At 44.0% G+C, this 20,163-nt stretch overlaps 1 protein-coding gene across 2 annotated transcripts in view; it reads right to left on the minus strand.

Moving 5' to 3' along the window:
* The window catches only part of jag2b (jagged canonical Notch ligand 2b), a 163,249-nt gene that overhangs the window by 28,652 nt on the left and 114,434 nt on the right, over positions 1-20,163 (minus strand). Inside the window, exons 6-13 of one of the 2 annotated variants that reach the window (XM_078234506.1) lie at positions 16,067-16,197; positions 14,527-14,646; positions 13,222-13,335; positions 10,485-10,598; positions 8,703-8,816; positions 7,715-7,761; positions 6,094-6,270; positions 12-162 (exon numbers count right to left, since the gene is read on the minus strand). In XM_078234506.1, coding sequence (XP_078090632.1) covers positions 12-162; positions 6,094-6,270; positions 7,715-7,761; positions 8,703-8,816; positions 10,485-10,598; positions 13,222-13,335; positions 14,527-14,646; positions 16,067-16,197 — 968 coding nt within the window. The remainder of the gene's footprint in view (positions 1-11; positions 163-6,093; positions 6,271-7,714; positions 7,762-8,702; positions 8,817-10,484; positions 10,599-13,221; positions 13,336-14,526; positions 14,647-16,066; positions 16,198-20,163) is intronic. The other variant, XM_078234507.1, reaches the window with a different exon arrangement.

The following is a 20,163-nucleotide window of genomic DNA, read 5'->3' on the forward strand; positions in this document are numbered from 1 at the left end:
GTAATAGCTACCTCGGCAAGGAGTGGATTTACAATGGTCCTTCAGAAGTGAGCAGTTCTTCCCTTCGTAGTCCTCGGGGCATGCACAGTAGTAATCTTCACCAAGGACGTAGCATTTGGCTTCATTCTGACAAGGGTTGGGATCGCAGTAATTGACTTTTTTCTGTGATGGAGAAATCAAATGTGCATCATTCAGATTCAGTAGAGCTATGGCAGCGTGCAGAAGAACACACATCACTCTCACATCCCCTTATCCCTTGAATTGATCCAAACCAGATTTCAAACCTTCAAATTTGTTGAGAATATAGTTGGCGCCCTTCTGAAATCCTCTTGCATTAAAATCAAAACAGACCACATTGCAACTCCTCACAGCCCTGAAATCAAGACTTGTTGCACCATTCTCTAGCTTATCCCAACATTTCTAAACCATGGACTTCCTTCCCCTCTGTCTCTCCTATAATTTACAAGCTGTAAAAGCCCAAGCTTACCATAAATATTATTCCCCAGCTTCCCCCATCTTTCTTTCAGTCTAGTACAAAAAACCTAAGCCCCCACTCTAACTTTCTCAACGCAAGAATGAGACATTAGATAGAGCATACAAAGAACAGAAGCAGCATCGTTACAGCATTTAATCAGACCTCACCCCTTAAAAAAAAGCAAGAACTCTTAAAATCACAAATAATTAAATTGTTTGGAGGCAGAGTGGGTGAGGTGAGGATGCAAGAAATTTGTATTCTTCTAATGCTACCAGAGTCCTGATTGAGTAGCTTAATTCCCAGCAGCTGTTCGAGAGGAGTTTATAGAAAAGAAAAAAAACCCTTGAAAGCCTTACTGATAAGTGGGATAATCACATGTAAGATGATTTGCCACAGCAAGACTAATTGGTATACTTAAAGATACTCAAAGCTGGCCATATCAATAAACTGTTTTTGATTAAACAAATTGGTCCATCTTGAAGTCACAAAACAAAGTAGATAGGAAAAATATCTGGGGTGGCATCATCCTGTTAGCAGCAGAGCAGGCATAGAATGATACAGCACAGGAGACCATTCAGCCCATCACTCCTGCCCTGGCTCTTTGAAAAAACGATTTGATTGGTTAAGTTTCTGTACCGTAGCCCTACAATTATTCCCCCTCCCTCCGCATTTCAGTATTTCACAGAACCACGATTGTTACACAATTGTGCACAAAAGGAGGCTATTCAGCCCATCATGTCAGCACCAGCTCTCAATGTACAATTCCCTTAGTGTCATTCTTTTACCTTCTCCCCATAACTCTAAATTCTGCACATTTCCTTCCTCATCAGGTAATAATCTAATTCCCTTTTGAATTATTCAATTGAATCTGCCTCCATCACAAACACAGGCAGTGCAATCCAAACCCTAACCACTCACTGTGGGGAAAAAGATTTCCCTCATATCTCTTTTGCTTTTTTACCAATTGCTTTAAGTATGTCCCCTCTACTTCTCAATCCTTTCACAAGTGGGAACAGTTTCTCCCCATCAACTCTGCCAAGATCCCTTATAATTTGAATACCTCTATCAAATCTCCTCGTCTCAAGAAAGGCAGTCCTAACTCCAATCATAACTTGCACTAAGTTGATCTTTCTCTACACCCTAGCTATGACTGTAATACTACATTCTGCATTCTCTCCTTTCCTGCTCTATGAACGGTATGCTTTGTTTGTACAGCGTGCAAGAAACACTATACACTGTATACTAATACATGTGACAGTAATAAATCAAGTCTCACATCTCTGGAACCATTCTCATGAATCTTTTCTGCACTCTAATGCCTTCACCTCCTTCCTAATGCACAGCGCCTAGAACTGGGCACAATACTAGTGTCTTACCCAAGATTAACATAGCCTCCTTGTTCGTGTACTCTGTGCCTCTATTAATAAAGCCCAAGACATTATGCTTTATTAACAGTGTGCTCAACCTGTCTTGCTATTTCAGTGATTTATGCATACACCCAGCTCCCTCTGCTCCTGAAACCCCTTTGGAATTACATTCTTTATTTGATATTATTTCTCCATTTTCTTATCAAAATGAATCATTTCACATTTCTCTGCATTAAACTTTATTTGCCACCTGTCTGCCCATTCCACCAACTTGCCCAAGTCCTTTTGATGCTCGACACAATTCTCTTCATAGTTCACAATGCTTGCAAGTATCACATCATCTGCAGACTTTGAAACCATGCCCCGAACACCAAGGTCATTAATATATATATATGGAAAAGGAAGGTTTCCAACACGGATCCCTGGGGAATTTCACGACAAAACTTCCTCCACCCACTAACCTCTACTTTCCTGTCACAGCCAATTATTTACCCACTTTTTCTTTTGAAAGGCAAAATTGAATCTGTTCCAACTATGTTGTCAGGCAGTGCCAGTTTGCATCAACTTGCTATGTGGAAATATTCCTCTCTATCTCCACCTTGGTTCTTTAGACAATTGTCTTAAAATCTTCTGGTTACCAAATCTCCTGCTGGTAAAAACAGCAGAAGTGGCAATGCCATCAGACTCCTTGCCCAATCCCAAAACATGGGCAGCAGAGACCTTCGGGAGGGGAGAAGTCTTGAATAGACTGTTTCGTTGTAATCAATTTAAAGGATGTATTGCAGCAGCAGAGTGGAAGGTGGAGATTAATCATCACTGCCCTGCTCCAACTACTAATTCCCATTATGCACAAGGAAGCGGCCAGGGCCTGTCTCACAGAAATACAAAGAACAAACTGACATTGATCCGCCTTTAAGCATCTTCAGAGAGACCATCTACGCACAATGTTGATGGAATCATGCCAAATGAGCTTTTAAGTTATGCTCGTGTCCACAGAGATGCTTCAGACCGACCTACATGCAACAGCACTACATCACATTTAAACCACCTTTCTACAAATGGACCAACCTCCCGAATCAGACACCCACTGTCCTCACTGAGTCACCTCACTCATACCATAACCACCACGGGAGAAAGATATTATACTGAGGTCACTTGGAGCTTTTCAGTCAATGGCAAAGACTGCAGCTCTGCTGACAGAACCACAACCTCCAAAACAGTGGACCTTTGATACATAAGACATGTCTCCACTTGGAGGGGGAAGCTAAAACCAGGGGTCACAAACATAAAATAGTCACAAATAAATACAATTCAGAAATACTTCCTTAACCAGAGAGTAGCAATAATACCACTAGGCCATTGGTGATGGCCTAGTGGTATTATCGCTACTCTCTGTTTAAAGACTATTAATCCAGAAACTCTGCTAACATTCTGGGGACCCGGGTTCGAATTCCACCACGGCAAATGGTGGAATTTGAATTCAATAAAAAACTGGAATTAAAAAACTACTGATGACCATGAAACCATGCCGATTGTCGGAAAAACCCACCTGGATCACTAATGTCCTTTAGGGAAGGAAATCTGCTGCCCTTACCTGGTCTGGCCTACATGTGACTCCAGAGCCACAGTAATGTGGTTGACTCTCAACTGTCCTCCAATGACAACTAGGGATGGGCAATAAATGTTGGCCCAGCCAGTGACTCCCATGTTCCACAAATGAATAAAACCTACCACAGGGAATGGTTGAACAAATAGCACGGATGCATTTAAGGGGAAATTGAATAGTACATAATGGAGAAAGGAATGGAAAGATACACTGATAGGGTTGGATGACGCAAGATGGGGGGACACTTCGGAACATTAATACATGGGTCGATGTAATGTGCTGTGTTGGTGATAGGATCACCAAATTTTAAATACAAAGTCTATCATTTGCCACTCGTACTTGTGCTATCTGAGTTTTTCCACTTACTTCCACCCCCTTTCCCTGTGCTGTTTTCTTTTTCAGATATATATCTGCTTCCCTTGGACAAGTCATTTCAATCCTGTTACATCCCACATTGCTGGTCAGACACTACATCTAACAATCAAGTGCAGGATAAATTTACTCCAACAGCTGCTCCCTCATTTCTCTCACCAATTATCTTAAATATATCCTCTCTAGTTAGACTCACCTAGCAGTGAAATAGCTTTTCCTTCCAGATTTCCCTCAAATGTCTGAATCACTGAGCTCCATTTCTCCCTTGCCTTTAGTCAAATGAAAACTGCCCCCACCCCGTTTCTCTCATAACAGGAACTCTTGCACCCTTTTCTTGGCCTTGAAATCAGTATCGTCCTGAACGGTGGGACTGAACAGGTTACATTTGATCATTGCAGCAGGTGGATACATATTTAATTATTGTCAAAAACGCATGCCATTTCAGTAAGAATTGTAAAATTATTAAGTTTGCTGAAACTGAAGGGAAGATGGGCTCCAATACACCAGAGTGACAATTTGTTTACAGAACTGCAATGCGCGAGCAACAAAAAAACTTGGTCATTAAAACAATTGAGAATAATTAAGGGTGGATTCTCAGATCTCACATCAGAGAGCCACATTTGTTTCCTTCCCCTCTGGAATGGCTAATAAAAGGCTGGCACCTTCAAGGGTTTGGGAAGGGTGGTATGAATTTCTTGTAATCACCAGATAGGAGACAACGTCAACTCCCGTCACTGATCTGATACATCTCAATATTCATAACAGCTTCCAGCACAACTTTGCCTTCCCGCCTACACCAGCACACAGCTGCACAAATGGCAATCACCATTAGCCTGGTCAGCTCACTGTGGCAAGCACACATCATAACAGAGAGAAGTGCTCCTGTCAACACCCTCTGGGGTTACCATTGACGAGAGACTGAACTGGACCAACCATATAAATACTGTGGCTATCAGAGCAGGTCAAATGCTAGGAATCCTGCAGTGAGTAACTTGCCTCCTGACTCCCCAAAGCCTATCCACCACCTACTCAGCATATCAGGAGCGTGATGGAATACCCTCCAGTTGGCTGGATGGGTGTAGCTTCAACAACACAAGCAGCTCAACACCGCCCAGGGCAAAGCAGCCTACTTGATAGTTACCCCTTCTACAAACATTCATTCCCTCCACCACCAATGTGGCAATAGTGTGCACAGATGCACTGCAGCAACTCACCAAGGCTCCTTAGGCAGCACTTTCCAAACTCACAACCAAAAGGACAAGAGCAGCAGATAAACATGATCGCCACCTGGAGGTTCCCCTCCAAGCCACACACCACCCCGAATTGGAAATATATTGGCTGTTCCTTCACTGTCGCTGGGGTCAAAATCCTGGAACTCCCTCCCGAACAGCACTGTGGGTGTGCCTACACCTCAGATTGCAACGGTTCAAGTAGGCAGCTCACCACCACCTGCTCAAGGGCAACTAGGAGTGGGTAATAAATGCCAGCCTAGCCAGCGACACCCACATCCCATAAAATGAATTTTCAAAATGTTCATAAATTGGAAGAGAGACTCACTATCAGAGTGGGGGTGTTTGGATGAAGGGGCCTTATAAAGAAAACAAATGCCAATAGCTGTGAAGAGACAAATATTCACACATTTGAACCACACTATTTGAATAATCAAGTCATAGCCTATAGAATCTCTGCTGCACTCAATACGGTCACTGCTCAAACCCTGCACTGAATACAGCCTCACTTCATTTCAAGATTCTTTGGCGTCAGGAATCAAATGTTTTGATTACAAATGACTCCAGGACCATGCTTCTGGCAGGTCCTGGAGTTATTTGTGGGAATCAATTGACATTCTTTAAATTGTCAACTTTCTTCCCTCTAGTCCTGAAGGTGACACTCAATACAGATACTTTCCACTGTGGACCACATTCTAGCTACACACATCCTCAGTCAATGGCCACACAGCTGCACCTTCCAATCAGAGGTTGGATCTGGCAGGATGAGCTATTATTGGACAGCTCCAAGTACAGGAATCCCGGTCAATTTATTTATCCTCATGCAGGCATGGATCATACCGAACCCAATGTCCCTTCCATTTCACCCCACCCCGGTGAGACCAGCTAACAGAACTCGATACAATAAAACAGGAAGCAGGGCACAAGAGCAGGTTACGATGGCAAAATATGGTTCATGGGTTCAAAACGCGGACGGTAATTTTAAGTTAACTCATCAGAAAACAGGAACAAGCACAAATACTATATACCGGTTGTGGAGCTCACCTCGCAGAAGGTTCCTGAATAACCCTGTATGCAGTGACAGTGGAACCCACCAAGCAGGTCCTGACACTGCCCCCTGTTCAGGCAAGGTTTGCTTGCACATTCATTCATTTTGAATTCACAATTTCTGCCAACAACTCCACGTGGGCAGATGCACTGGTATCCTTGTACACCATCAGGCTGAAATGTTAAAACGTAAAAAAGATTTAGAGGCAGCAAGAAAACTCTTCAGTATCTCTACTCACGATAGGCCCACATTTGACACCAAGACCTTGGCTGCTGTGATTCCAGCATTTCCTTTCCAATTCCTGTGATTCTCTCTCCATCTTGCGCGCCTCCTTTAAGCTGCTCCTTAAAATCTACCTCTGAATTGCACCAACTATGCTATCTTATGTGGTTCAGTGTCATTTTTAAAAATCTGATGTTTCTGTTGAAGGCGCTATACAAATACAAGTCATTCCTGAGGAAGCAGAATGCTGTAGGGACAACCATACATTAGGGATCACTTTTCTAAATACGGAGTTACTCAACACCTTCAAAAGGTAATGGGGGCGGCACGGTAGCAGAGTGGTTAGCACTGCTGCCTCACAGCGCCAGGGACCTGGGTTCAATTCCCCGCTTGGGTTGCTGTCTCTGCGGAGTCTGCACGGGTTCCCTCCGGGTGCTCCGGTTTCCTCCCACAGGCCGAAAGACGTGCTGGTTAGGGTGCATTGGCCATGCTAAATTCTCCCTCAGTGTACCCGAACAGGTGCCAGAGTGTGGCGACTAGGGGATTTTCACTAACTTCATTGCAGTGTTAATATAAGCCTACTTGTGACTAATAAATAAGCTTTAAACTTTTTTTTAAAAAAGCGGGTGGTGGGGGGCGGAGGTTTGGAGAGGCACCAAGAGGTGCTGGTCGAAGCACCCCAGGAAAAGACAGAAGAGGAAATGTTAGACACAAACAGAGCAAAACTGAGACACACTCAGGGCATGGCTGAGAGACAAGGAGAGAAAATCAGAATGAAATATCAATTCAAAAACAGGACAGAAAGGAACCCCATTGGACCAGGAATTTTTTCCTCCCTCTGGTGTCAGACATGCCAGGCAGCAGAGAGAGAAAAACACCTGGAGAATTCTCTGTTTGTTGATGTTCTCACATGTTTTTCCGTACAGACAGCATTCCTTTGGGAAACTCCGGCTTTTTCTCAGACACAGTGACGGGGATCCCAAAGAGTGCATCATCTTTGTAGGGAGTTGGGAGAACCCTGTACTACATTGAACACACAATTACCCCTGAAAAAAAGGCCAGATAACTTGCAGCATTTACCAGCAAAACCTATAATGTAAGACACATCTGAACAGTTTGCTGCATGTACAGACACAGGCCCTTTGCAGGACGCTATAGTTTAATCTTCAGATTACTCTTCACAAGACAGTGACTGTACTAACATGTGGATTACTGAAGGGGGAGGTGTAACTGGAAGGCTAGCAGTGAATTTAATTAAAATTGCCTTGAAGGATATGCTGATGGCGGGGATGAATTAAGGGTGGAGGAAGCTTGTATTCAACATAAACACTGACATAGAACTGTTTCGGCACTGCGCATTCTATGTAATTCTATTTAAAATAATCCTTTCCATACCTTGCACATTGCTCCATTCTGGCACTGTCCATGGCAGCCACTGACATCTGAAGAGAAAACAAGTCCATAATTACGCAAGACATAGCATGAAGAACACTTACACAAGGGCTTTCAATCGGATTCACTGTTTGCCCTTTTCATTTCCCTATCTGTCTACATATAAAAATTGAACAGCAATATTTTGCTGAGAAACAAACAATGCAGGCCCCTGCAACGCACCTGTAACTGATTCCCCTCCAATGAAAGGAGGGGCTTTCTGCACTGCGAGAGGAGCTTTCGCCATGCTTCCCCTGCTGCTATAACCCCCGAGACAAATCCCCCTTGTCTGAGTGCTGAGGAACATAAGGAAACTCCTGGCAGCCTCCCAAGTGCACAACGTCTATACAGGCACACTAACATGTGCGAGGGTGGGCAAAGTGTGTCATCAGGTCACTGGGCATTGGAGGCCGTCACATCCAAGCCCTATCCTGTCCTTCGACACCCAGCAAAGAGTCACTGAACAATGGTCAGGAACAAACTTTCCAGCCGCTTTCTCTCCTAGTCCCCAACCAATGCAGCCTCCCCAACAGACCGGCTGTAACCTCAAAACTGCTATCTCCACCTGCTAATAGAACAAGGATAGGTGGTGTATGGGAATAGCATCGCCTCTGCAAATCATCTAAGCTGAACGTAATGTTGAGTCAGAATGCTGGAACTCCCAACTTAAAAGCATGGCAGGTTTGCCACAGACTGCAAGAATTCAAAAAGGTTCCAAAGGCAATTAGGTACAAGTACAACATGGTATCTTTGGCAGTGACTGGCACCGTGACTCGAGGGCCTTATTGATCTGTACCACGAGTGACCTAGCAGTGGAGGGAGCAGAGGTGAACCTGCGCTGACTCGCCATATCATCTATGCTTTGCAAAAACGCCAGTCAATTGTTAACACAACACATTAAAACTGTACAAGTGTATTTCCATGTACATGAATATATAAAGTGAATACTGACGTATGTCACAGTTCTGTCCAGACCATCCCAGGAGGCAGTCACAGTAATATCCACCAATCAAGTTTCTGCAAGAATAAGCATTAACGCAAGGCTCCATCTCACATTCATTAGCATCTGTGAAAGGACATAGAGAGAAAGGGTAGAGAGAGAGCAAGAGAGAGACACAGAAAGAAAGGAACAGTCAGCAACTGCAGCTTAAAAACCATGCAAGCAGATTAGCTGGAGAAGGACCCAAACAATCAATCACCAAGAACCCACTTCCTGTAGTCACGTTATTCAAAATGAATATCAACAGAGATCACCACTGGGACCGGAAGCCAGGTTCAGCATACTTTGACTCAAGTTTGCTTAACCATGTGACATTTTCTCCTCATCAGTAGCACCCATGCATTGCTCTACCCATCGGTGTGAGCTGAGAGGAGGTCAGCCCCTCCACATCACCATGTGTGGGCTCGGAGACCTCTGTGATCATAGCGCCGAGCACAGGATTGTTAGCGCTCTCAGATCTTTGCTCGGACCTTGCTAACTCTAGTACAAAAGGAACAGGACGAGGCTATTCAGCCTCTCACACCATTAGATTGGAGAGACCTGTAGCTTAACGCCATCTACCTACCTTGGTTCCAACCCTTACCAACAAAAAACAACTCCCAGCCTCAACAGTATTCTGAAGGAAGAGCACTCCAGATTGTGCATCCTGACATTAGGATGGCCTGGTGGTATTATCGCTGGACTATTAATCCAGAAACTCAGCTATTGTTCGGAGGACCCGGGTTCAAATCCCACCACGGCAGATGGCGGAATTTGAATTCAATAAAAAAATATCTGGAGTTAAGAATCTACTGGTGACCATGAAACCATTGTCAAAAAAACCTATCTGGTTCACTAATGTCCTTTAGGGAAGGAAATTTGCCATCCTTACCCAGTCTGGCCTACAGTGATTCCAGAACCACAGCAATGTGGTTTACTCTCAACTGCCCTCCAAGGATGACTAAGGATGAGCAATAAATGCTGGCCAGCCAGCGACGCCCATGTCCCATGAGTGAATAAAAAAATTACTCCTGAACAAAACAGTTCGAGCCAAGAACATCGAGGCTGCAACCTTCATCAATTATCCATTGGGAGATACTGGGGAAAGGGGGGGGCTGTGAAGAGATGGTGGAATCTGAATGTTTGCTAATTGCAAAAATAAGCCCGAATAATCTTCATAATAAAAATCACCAAAAGATGTAATTAAGCCTGGATGAGCTAACGTAGGAGCAAAGGTTTCTCCTGCAAAGATATCTGCCAGATTCCCACCCAAAGAAAACACTTCAAATTTATTACAGGGTCAGGTGTCTGCTCATGATATTAATACGTTTTCCCAGCCCCCGCAGCAGATCATATATTTTGTTTCCCAATACAGCAATCACCACAATTTGAAAAACAGGAAACAGAAGTTAGTGAATTTAAGATTTCAGGAAAGAAATTCAGCACCGCCACCAAACAAGGCATCAGACTGAAGCAATGCCAACCCTGCCCGAGGCGAAGCCACCACAGCTCCAGGAACCCAACGCCACACACACCCCTAGACTGCTTTCAAAAGTTGGAATCATCATGCAGAAAGATCCTGCGCTCTGCAGGCCCTCAAACATGTCTTCCCATTCAATTAGATAAGGGCTGGCTTCTACCTCAACTCTATTTAATCTACCTGTTAAAGAATATTATCTGTAGCCAGGAGCCCTGCTGGCAGATTTATCTACAAACCATTTATTTATGAGCAAAATCTCACGTGCAGCTCCTTACCAAGCTGGCATGTCTTCCCAATCCACTGCTGTGGGCAGATGCACTTAAATCCATTAACGTGATCAATACAAGTCCCATCATGTGCACAAGGACTGGACACACATTCATTTATGTCTATTCAGAGACAAAAGAGAGAGAGTCCACATCAATAATGTAGAAAATCAAGTACTGCACACAGATTATTACAAAACATAGATTATACTGCGAGGTACAAATTTCCACAAATCTTTGAATATTGTTCAACCTTTACGCTACAAACAGCCCAACACCAAAATGAACAGAAAAGATCAGTTGGAGTAAGTTAACATGAGCATTCAGGGAAATTAACACACATCAACCCTAATGCAAGGATTGGGGAATATGCTTCATGATACCTTCAGTCCATTACTGAGTCACCCACAAATGTCAGTAGTGCAGCTTCAGCTCCATCAGTAGATCGTACATTCCCAACCAGCTCCAGGGTACTGAGTACATTCTGTCTGATAGTTTAATACCCAAGGAGCTGCTCTAAAGTGAGGTCTTGCCATCCGTCATCTCCAGGGTGTTATTTGAAGAAAAGATAGTGTGGGCCAACATTTCTCCCTCGGCCATCACCACTGGGAACAAATTGAATTGCGATTTCTGAGATCTTGCTGTGCAATATGGGCTGCTACATGCGCCTAACTAACAAGGTGATGAACAGTAGGCAAAGTACTTTGGGAAAGTTAAGCAATGCGATAAAGAATCGGACAAGGTTTTTTTCATCCATTCACAGGAAGTGAGCCTCTCTGGCTAGGCTAGCGTTTGTTGCCCATCCCTAAATACCCTCGAAAAGGTGGAGAACTGCCTTCTTGAAACACAGCAATCCTTGTGGTGTAGGTACACCCACAGTGCTGCTAGGGAAAGTTCTGACTTTTTAACCCAGCGACCGAGAGAGGCAACAATATTCCAATTCCAAGTCGGAACAGTGTGGCTTGATGGGGAATTTGCAAGCAATGGTGTATTTTCTTTTTATTTCTTTATTGAATGATGGAATTATGATGTGTAGGTCGTTAAACACTAGAAACCTGCCTGCTTTCCAATGCAATCCTCACCATCCTGTCTCACTATCTGGTGTGGTCTTGAACCTTGCGCAACTGTGTCCAAAAGTCATTCAGAGGGCAGACTCGGTCATCCAGATTGGTTGACACCTTCCTCCTCAATGAAGATAGAAACCTACCCATTGAGCATATTGGCCAAAGCCGTCACGGACTTCACCCAAAACTTGATGCTCCTATGATGAATGCCAATGCTTCAACAGGAAACATCTGGGCAGTGCAAACCTTCCAACATGTGCAACTCCTAACTGCAAGAATTCACCCAATCTTGCCATAATATAAAGCTTATTACAAAACAATATGTGCAAGCTAATTTTCTGGCATTTTCCCCCCTCCCCACCAATTCACCTCCATCCATCATTAACCAGAATGTGCATGTTCACCATTTCCCAAAAATATAACCACTGTCCTGTAGGATAAAGAGCCAGATAACAAATACTGGCAACTTGATTAAGGGAACGAGTGTAAAAGGGAGATGAATCATCTGTGATGAATCATTAACCTCAGTGCCAAGGGTACCACCTTCAAGACATGGTAACTACCACAGGGGCAAGGTAACACTCTAAGCTGTGCTAAAAAAACTTCTTCAAATGAGGTGCATCTTGGGGATCAATTCTTCCTTAACCCTCTGACCCCTACCCCCACTTATCCACATTTATGTTGCAACCTTACCTCCAGCACAGAAGCAGAATGCACAAAATGGAAAGTTTGAGCTCAGCTAGAACTTGGAGGCTCCAACCCCCCACCCCCCACTTCCAGTGCGGCCAGAGGTGGTTGTAACACACTGTTGCTTCCAATCAGTACTATCAGGAGCTGGCAACCCTTACTAATGCCCATTATGTGTACTCTGTTAACCTGTTGGTGCTGTCTAATGAGCGTGCCGTGGAGTTGGTGATCTTTTGGTGCCGTTCAGAGAAAGCCCCATGCAGCAGCAGGCACAGTGTAAATCCCCCAGGAAGGTCAATGACACTCTCCAATTGTGAGAAATCGCAGATAATTCCCCCTCCCTCAGTGTTGTGCTCTTCAAAGTCCTTCTGCAAATGCAAGCTTTATAAAAGGATCCTGATGGGGAGGTTCTCTCTAAAGGAGGATGATTATGGAATAAATGTTTTTACTTTCTATGAATATTAATGGATGACACATTGTTTCAGGTAGCCTGAACATGTACAACCATTATTTTCATAAATATCTATGTGGGGAAAATCTGGAGGGGATTTATTTTTATTTACACTTATTAGTGTCACAAGTAGTATTCCATTAACACTGCAATGAAGTTACTGTGAAAATCTACTGTTTTTTAAATTTAAAAAAAATCTGCTGGGGAAAAATCTAGAGAGGAATTATAGGAAAATACAGATTGATGCTGGTGGCTACACAAACTCATTTAATACAGCTATTACAGATACAAATTCTGGCCTTGGACATCCTTTATTTAAATCTTTCTACCACATGCCTTCAACTGCCAAGGCCCCAAGGTCTGGAATTTCCTTCCTAAACCTCCTCTCTATTCTCCTTCAAGATGTTCCTTAAAATCTACCTCTGACCAAGCTTTCTGGCCAGCTGCCCTGATACTTAATGTGGCTCAGTGTCAAATTCTGTTTCTAACAATCCTGTGAAGTACAAAGTCACAATTTAAGTACAAGTTTCTTGTCGGGACTTACTATCTGCACAAATTGTTCCATTCCAGCCCGAAGGACAGTGACACTCAAATCCATTTTCGACCTCACTACAGGTTCCTCCGTTTGCACATGGGTTGGATACACAAGCATGCTCAGCTGGAAACAAGGTCGGAGAGTTAGAATGAAACTCATGGATAAAGAAGCCCCGCTCCCACCCAAGTCTAGACAAAGCCAGGAGCAATAGAGGCCATTTTCCTGAATTCTGAGATGCTACCAACAGTGAAGGCTTTAAAACCAAAAAGTGACATTACAATAGCCACCGTCACGACATTGGAAATCTGACTCAGACTAAATTACAGAGCAGGCTCAGACCTTGAATTGCCTCAATTTTTAAACATGAAAACTACAGTAACGATGGAGGCCGATGGTTCATCATGCCAGTGTTAGGTGGAGGCCCATTTCCTTGCCTTTATTGTTCTAGATTTTTCTTTCCAAATACTTACCCACTGAAATTCACAAATGCCAACGCAACAGTCCTTTCTGCTAAAGTATTCCATGTTCTACTAACTCATTGAACATTTCTTCAAACTTTCCTTTTGATTCTTCCAGCAATAATCCTCAATTCTGCATCGTCTACTAGTGACGCATTGGACTATAGACATCTGCTTCCCTGTAATCTCCTGCAGATCTCCAATTTACGCAGGTAGTCAAGATCTCTGCGTTCCTCCAATTCCATCCCCTTGAGAATCCCCAATTTTAAATTGCTTCACCATTGGCCTTCAGACACCCAAGCCCCAAAGCTTTGGAAGTTCCTCTCTGAAGTGTTGCTCCTTAAAATCTCACTCTCGTTGGCCAAGCTTTCTGGTCATCTGTCTAATATCTCCTCGTGAGGTTCAGTGCCAAATTTAGCTTCACACTACTCCTGCAAAGCACCTTGGGGATTATTTTACACACATTAAAAGTACTTTTTGTTTTTGTTCTCACTATGCTTGCACTGGACGTGTTTCAGTTTCCCCAAGCACCCCTGATCCAGTTGGAGGTGGCAGGGGAGCGAGAGAAAAAAAATGTCAGACATCCTTTTCACCTTTGCTGGTGAATGTGGGGACAACAGAATCAGACTTACCTAACAAGTATTTCTCCCTCTCGTCCCCTGCAACACTTCCCTCTCCCTCGTCCCCAAAAAAGCTATTAGTCAGCCCGCCAATATCATACGACCCTGTTTATACACAGGTCAACTGTAGCATGACAGAGCTAACAGACCTGCACCCTTGTATAAACCATACTACCAAAACTAAGAGCTTCACTGTATATGGGTGCAGAGGTGGTTCCTAGCTATGACGCACTTACCAACATCACAGGTCTTGCCGGAATATCCTTCAGGACAGACACATTGGTATTCATCAGGCTCTGTGTTCATACAGGTCCCCCCATTGATGCAAGGATGGTGCGTTCCACAGTAATTCAAGTCTTCAGGAATAAAAAGAATTGTTTTGAGTTAAAGGGTCAGGCACAAAAGACACATGCACACATTGAGATACCAGATATCCAACTGAGTCTGTGAACAAGTGGCGACTTGCAATTTATCCAGGCCAACCGGAGCTCATCAATCACTGACCAGCCAGTCACAGAGTTTAATCATCACATGGATGTTAAATAGTTTTCCTTTTAAACTGTCCTTTGACAAATTAAGCTCGATTCTTAAAAGTTTGGAGTCATTATTACAGCAGACAGCATATTACACTGGAAGACCATCCCACTAGAAGTTGCTTAATGTGTAAATTCAAATGTTTTCTTTCGGGTACAGATGACCTCTGCTCAACATGATCGCAAACTGAAGTTGGTCAATAAGGACTTGAACAAAAGAAATTAATCTTCGTGTAGAGATGGGAAGTGTGTAGGGCAGAGTGCCCAGAGATAATGGAAGTAGTTTGATGTTACCAAATCCAAGAAGCCAGGTAGACTATTGACAAAAAAGGTTTGAGGGACGGGACACATGAAACAAGCAAAGGGCCCCATGGCACTCTCTAGGTCTTGGCCAGTCAAGACATATCGGACACCTTCAGCGTCCCAGCATCTTTTCAAAGACAGGAAAAAGATCAGCACTGGAACTTCAGAGAGATTATAGTGGTGGGTGGGTGGAACTTTCACTATTTCTAACTACAAAAATACAGATTCCAGAAATCAAACTGGACTTGCATCTGGGAATATGCCTGCATTGAGAGAAATGCTGGCAAGCAAAGGCTGTTCACTGAAGGCAAGAACAGCACGAAGCAATGCACTGAAAATGCCTTGCACCGTGATTAATTCAAGTTCCCTACAGTATACTGGTGTGGATCTGTGACAAAAATCACTAAATAAACATTACACAACATGTACACAGAAACAGGCCATTCAGCTTAACTGGTCCATGCCAGTGTTTACGTTCCACCACAGCCTCCTCTCGCTCTACTTCAGCGTAACCATCTACTCCTTTCTCCCTCATGCATTTATTCAGTTTCTCTGTAAATGCATCCATGCTATTTGCCTCAACGTCTTCTTCTGGTAGGAAGCTACACATTCTGAACACTGGGTAAAGAAGTTTCTCTTCCTGAATCCCCTACTGAAATTTTTGGTGACTATCTGACATTGATGAGCCTAGCTTAAGGCATCACCGCTGTAGATAGGAGCCTGGAATGTTTTTAAACACACTGGAATTTCCAGTACATGCCTGTTTGAACACAGACATCAACTGTTGTTTCACGGTGTATAGAGGCGACTGGGGGAGCTGGGGAAGAAGGGTGCTCCAACATGTTCTGATAAGCATAGACACCAGCTTAATCAGCATTTAAAATTACCTCTGACTACATCTGCATAATTGCCCAAGCGAAGGTGCTTGGGACACACATACCTTTGTCGCAGAGCAGGCCACCCCAGTTGGTTTCACAGTTGCACTTCCATGGCTCCATGCAAGTCCCATGGATGCAACCAGGGTATGGGATGCACTCATCACAGAACTGGCCTTGCCATCCGTATAGACAGCTGAAAAGAAAGGGATGAATTAATATTAATTGCTTTGCATATGCAGAAAAATGAAGACAAGGTAGAAGATGCTACAGTCACACTATTGAATTAACATTAGATTTCAACTGTGCCTTAGTGCAGACACACAGATCTGAGATAAGGTCACAAATTCAAGTCCCAATCGAAGCTGACACTCTCTCCCAGCGCAGTACCAAGGGAACGCTGCACTATGATTCTCCCAGCGCAGTACCGAGGGAACGCTGCACTATGATTCTCCCAGCGCAGTACTGAGGGAATGCTGCACTATGATTCTCCCAGCGCAGTACCAAGGGAACGCTGCACTATGATTCTCCCAGCGCAATACTGAGGGAATGCTGCACTATGATTCTCCCAGCGCAGTACCGAGGGAATGCTGCACTATGATTCTCCCAGCGCAGTACCAAGGGAATGCTGCACTATGATTCTCCCAGCGCAGTACCAAGGGAACGCTGCACTATGATTCTCCCAGCGCAGTACCAAGGGAACGCTGCACTATGATTCTCCCAGCGCAGTACCAAGGGAATGCTGCACTATGATTCTCCCAGCGCAGTACCGAGGGAATGCTGCACTATGATTCTCCCAGCGCAGTACCGAGGGAATGCTGCACTATGATTCTCCCAGCGCAGTACCAAGGGAATGCTGCACTATGATTCTCCCAGCGCAGTACCGAGGGAATGCTGCACTATGATTCTCCCAGCGCAGTACCGAGGGAATGCTGCACTATGATTCTCCCAGCGCAGTACCGAGGGAACGCTGCACTATGATTCTCCCAGCGCAGTACCAAGGGAATGCTGCACTATGATTCTCCCAGCGCAGTACCAAGGGAACGCTGCACTATGATTCTCCCAGCGCAATACTGAGGGAATGCTGCACTATGATTCTCCCAGCGCAGTACCGAGGGAACGCTGCACTATGATTCTCCCAGCGCAATACTGAGGGAATGCTGCACTATGATTCTCCCAGCGCAGTACCAAGGGAATGCTGCACTATGATTCTCCCAGCGCAATACTGAGGGAATGCTGCACTATGATTCTCCCAGCGCAATACTGAGGGAATGCTGCACTATGATTCTCCCAGCGCAATACTGAGGGAATGCTGCACTATGATTCTCCCAGCGCAGTACCAAGGGAATGCTGCACTATGATTCTCCCAGCGCAATACTGAGGGAATGCTGCACTATGATTCTCCCAGCGCAATACTGAGGGAATGCTGCACTATGATTCTCCCAGCGCAGTACCAAGGGAATGCTGCACTAGCAGTGTTCTTCCTTTCAGATGAGATATTAATCTAAAGCCCTCTATCTGCAACATTAGCTATTACAGAAACATGGTTGCTGGGAACCAGGACTGGGTATACATTCCAGGGTATACAATGTTCCAAAAGAACAGGCTGAAGGGGAAAGGAGGTGGGTAGCGCGGTTAATCAAGGAAGGTTTCGGAGCAGTGCTAAGCCGTCATATAAAGGCAGTGGATAGTAATGTTTGGGCTGAAATTATGAATAGCAAGGGAAGGAAGACAAGAGTGGGAGTGGTCTATAGACCCCCAAAATGTGACCTCAAGAAATCGGAGCGTAACTGGGGAAATATTAGTGGCATGTTTGAAGGGAACTGCAATTATCATGGGAAATTTTAATCTGCATATTGATTAGACAAACCAAACCGGCAAGGGTAGCGTAGAAGAATAATTTGCGGAATGCATCAGGGATTGCTCTTTAGAGCAGTACGTTTAGAGCCTACCCAGGAGTGGGCTATTTTAGATTTGGTTTTGCGTAATGAAGGGTGAATAAGGGATCTTGTGCTTAAGAATTCCCGAGGGGGTAGTGACCACAATGTAACAGAATTCCAGATACAGTTTGAGGGTGAACGCCATAGGTCCATGACCAGTGACTTCAACTTAAATAAGGTCAGTTATAACGATATGAAGGAGGAGTTGTCTAAGGTGAACTGGGTAAACAAGCTAAGGTACAGGTCAGTAGATGACAGCAGCAGATATTCAAACAGCTGGTCCAAAATGCTCAGCAGGAATTTATCCCAATCAAAAAGAGGGATTCCATGAGACAGAGGCAAAATCCATGGTTACCACAGGAGGTCAAGGACAATGTTAAATTGAAAAGCAGGATATACAAAGTGGCATGGGATAGTGGTAGACCAGAGGACTGGGATGGCTTTAGGATCTAGCAGCAAAAAAACTAAAAAGTCCATAAGAAGGGAGAAAATGAATTGAGAAAATTTGCATGCAGCATAAAAGCAAACAGAATCTCCATGGATATATAAATAGGCAAATGTGGGGCCTCCACTGAGCGAAGCTGATGAATTGATAACAGCAAAGAAATGGCAGATAGCAAATCTTTTGCATCAGTCTTCACCATGGAAGATATCCCAAATATCCCCAAGATATCAGATGGGCCGATTTCAAATTGCTTGGTAGAACTTGTAAAAATCCGAATCATAAGAGGTACAGTATCAGAGAAACTCATAGGGCTAAAGGTGGACAAGTCGCCAGGACCCAATGATCTGCAAGCTAGGGAGTTTAGAAGAGTGAGGGGTGACCTTATGCAAACATACAAGATCCTAAGGGAACTTGACAGGGTAGATGAGATGTTTTCACTGGGAGTGTCTCAAACAAGGGGACATAGCTACAAGATAAAGGGCTGGTCATTTCAAACTGAGGTGCGCAGAAACTTCCTCCCACAGATGGTGGTGAATCTCTGGAATTCCCTGCTCCAAAGGTTGGTGGAAGCTGGATCATTAAAAGTATTCAAGTGGAGGTGGATAAATACGAGAGGTCAAGGAATAAGGTCACCCTTCACTCCTCTGAATTCCAAGGAATACAAACCCGGACTATTTAGTCTCTCTTGAAAGGACGACCTCTCATTCTAGGAATTAATCTGGTGAATCTTCTTTGGACTGCCTCCAATGTTACTATATCCGTTTTTAGGCAAGTGCATCAAAATTGTGTACACATTATTCCAAGTGAGACCTCACCAACTCCCTGTACAATTGTGACAAACCTTCCCATTTTTAAACTACGGGGAAATGGCACAGAAAAGGTGTTGAGGCCAGCGTAGATCTGCAGGCAGGCTTGAAGTACCTGGTGGCCAACTCTTGCTTCTACTTCTTGTGTTGTGGGAAGAAAGCCTGCTGGTTCCTATCTAGTCTGGGTCTAAATGGGACTTGTCATGTTCTACCTGTACTGATTTATCCACTATCTCAGTTAAGGTGCCATTCTTTGAATTCAAGAGAGCTATGGGTTTGAGACTGGCTTGGAATGTGATAACAGGGATGCCATCACTGTCGAGGAATGGGAAAATTTCTATCTTCCCAGTTTCTTCCACTTTTAAAATTATCAGCTACAGCTTGGGTATCATCCCAGTGTGATGCGATCTCTCTGGTACTGCATCCAAATACTCCTCCTTCATTTGCAAATCCAGACACTAACTAAAAAGCTATTTAACTTTGCGGAGCAACATAGCATCGCTGCTCCTTGTCCATTTATGCCATTGTTGGACACAGCATGGAAGCCTGGTTTTGCTGTTCTCTCTGCGCTGCACTGGAGCATCAGCCTAGATTTCGGGTCTTAAGAGTATGGGTTGAAACTAAAAAATTTTTTAAAATCTTGAATGTTTAATGACCTCTGCCTGACCTAAATTGCTTTACAGCTAATGAGATACTTCTGAAGTGTAGTCACTAATGTAGTGTCCAGAACATAGCAGCCAATTTGTGCATTGCAAGCTCCCAGAAACAGCAAAGTGATAATTGCCAGATAATCTGTTTTAGATGTTTGGTGGGTGAATATTGCTCCTTTGAAAATATCCTGGGATCATTCAAGTCCCCTTCAGAGGACAGACAGGGCCCTCTGCTTAACAACTCCCTCTGATAAATGAGCCAGCAAGGAAGTGCCAAAAGAGCCAGCAAAGAAAGACAAAGAGTCAAGTTTAATACAGAGC

This window comes from Mustelus asterias, chromosome 18, assembly GCF_964213995.1.
Source record: "Mustelus asterias chromosome 18, sMusAst1.hap1.1, whole genome shotgun sequence".
NCBI lineage: Eukaryota > Metazoa > Chordata > Chondrichthyes > Carcharhiniformes > Triakidae > Mustelus > Mustelus asterias.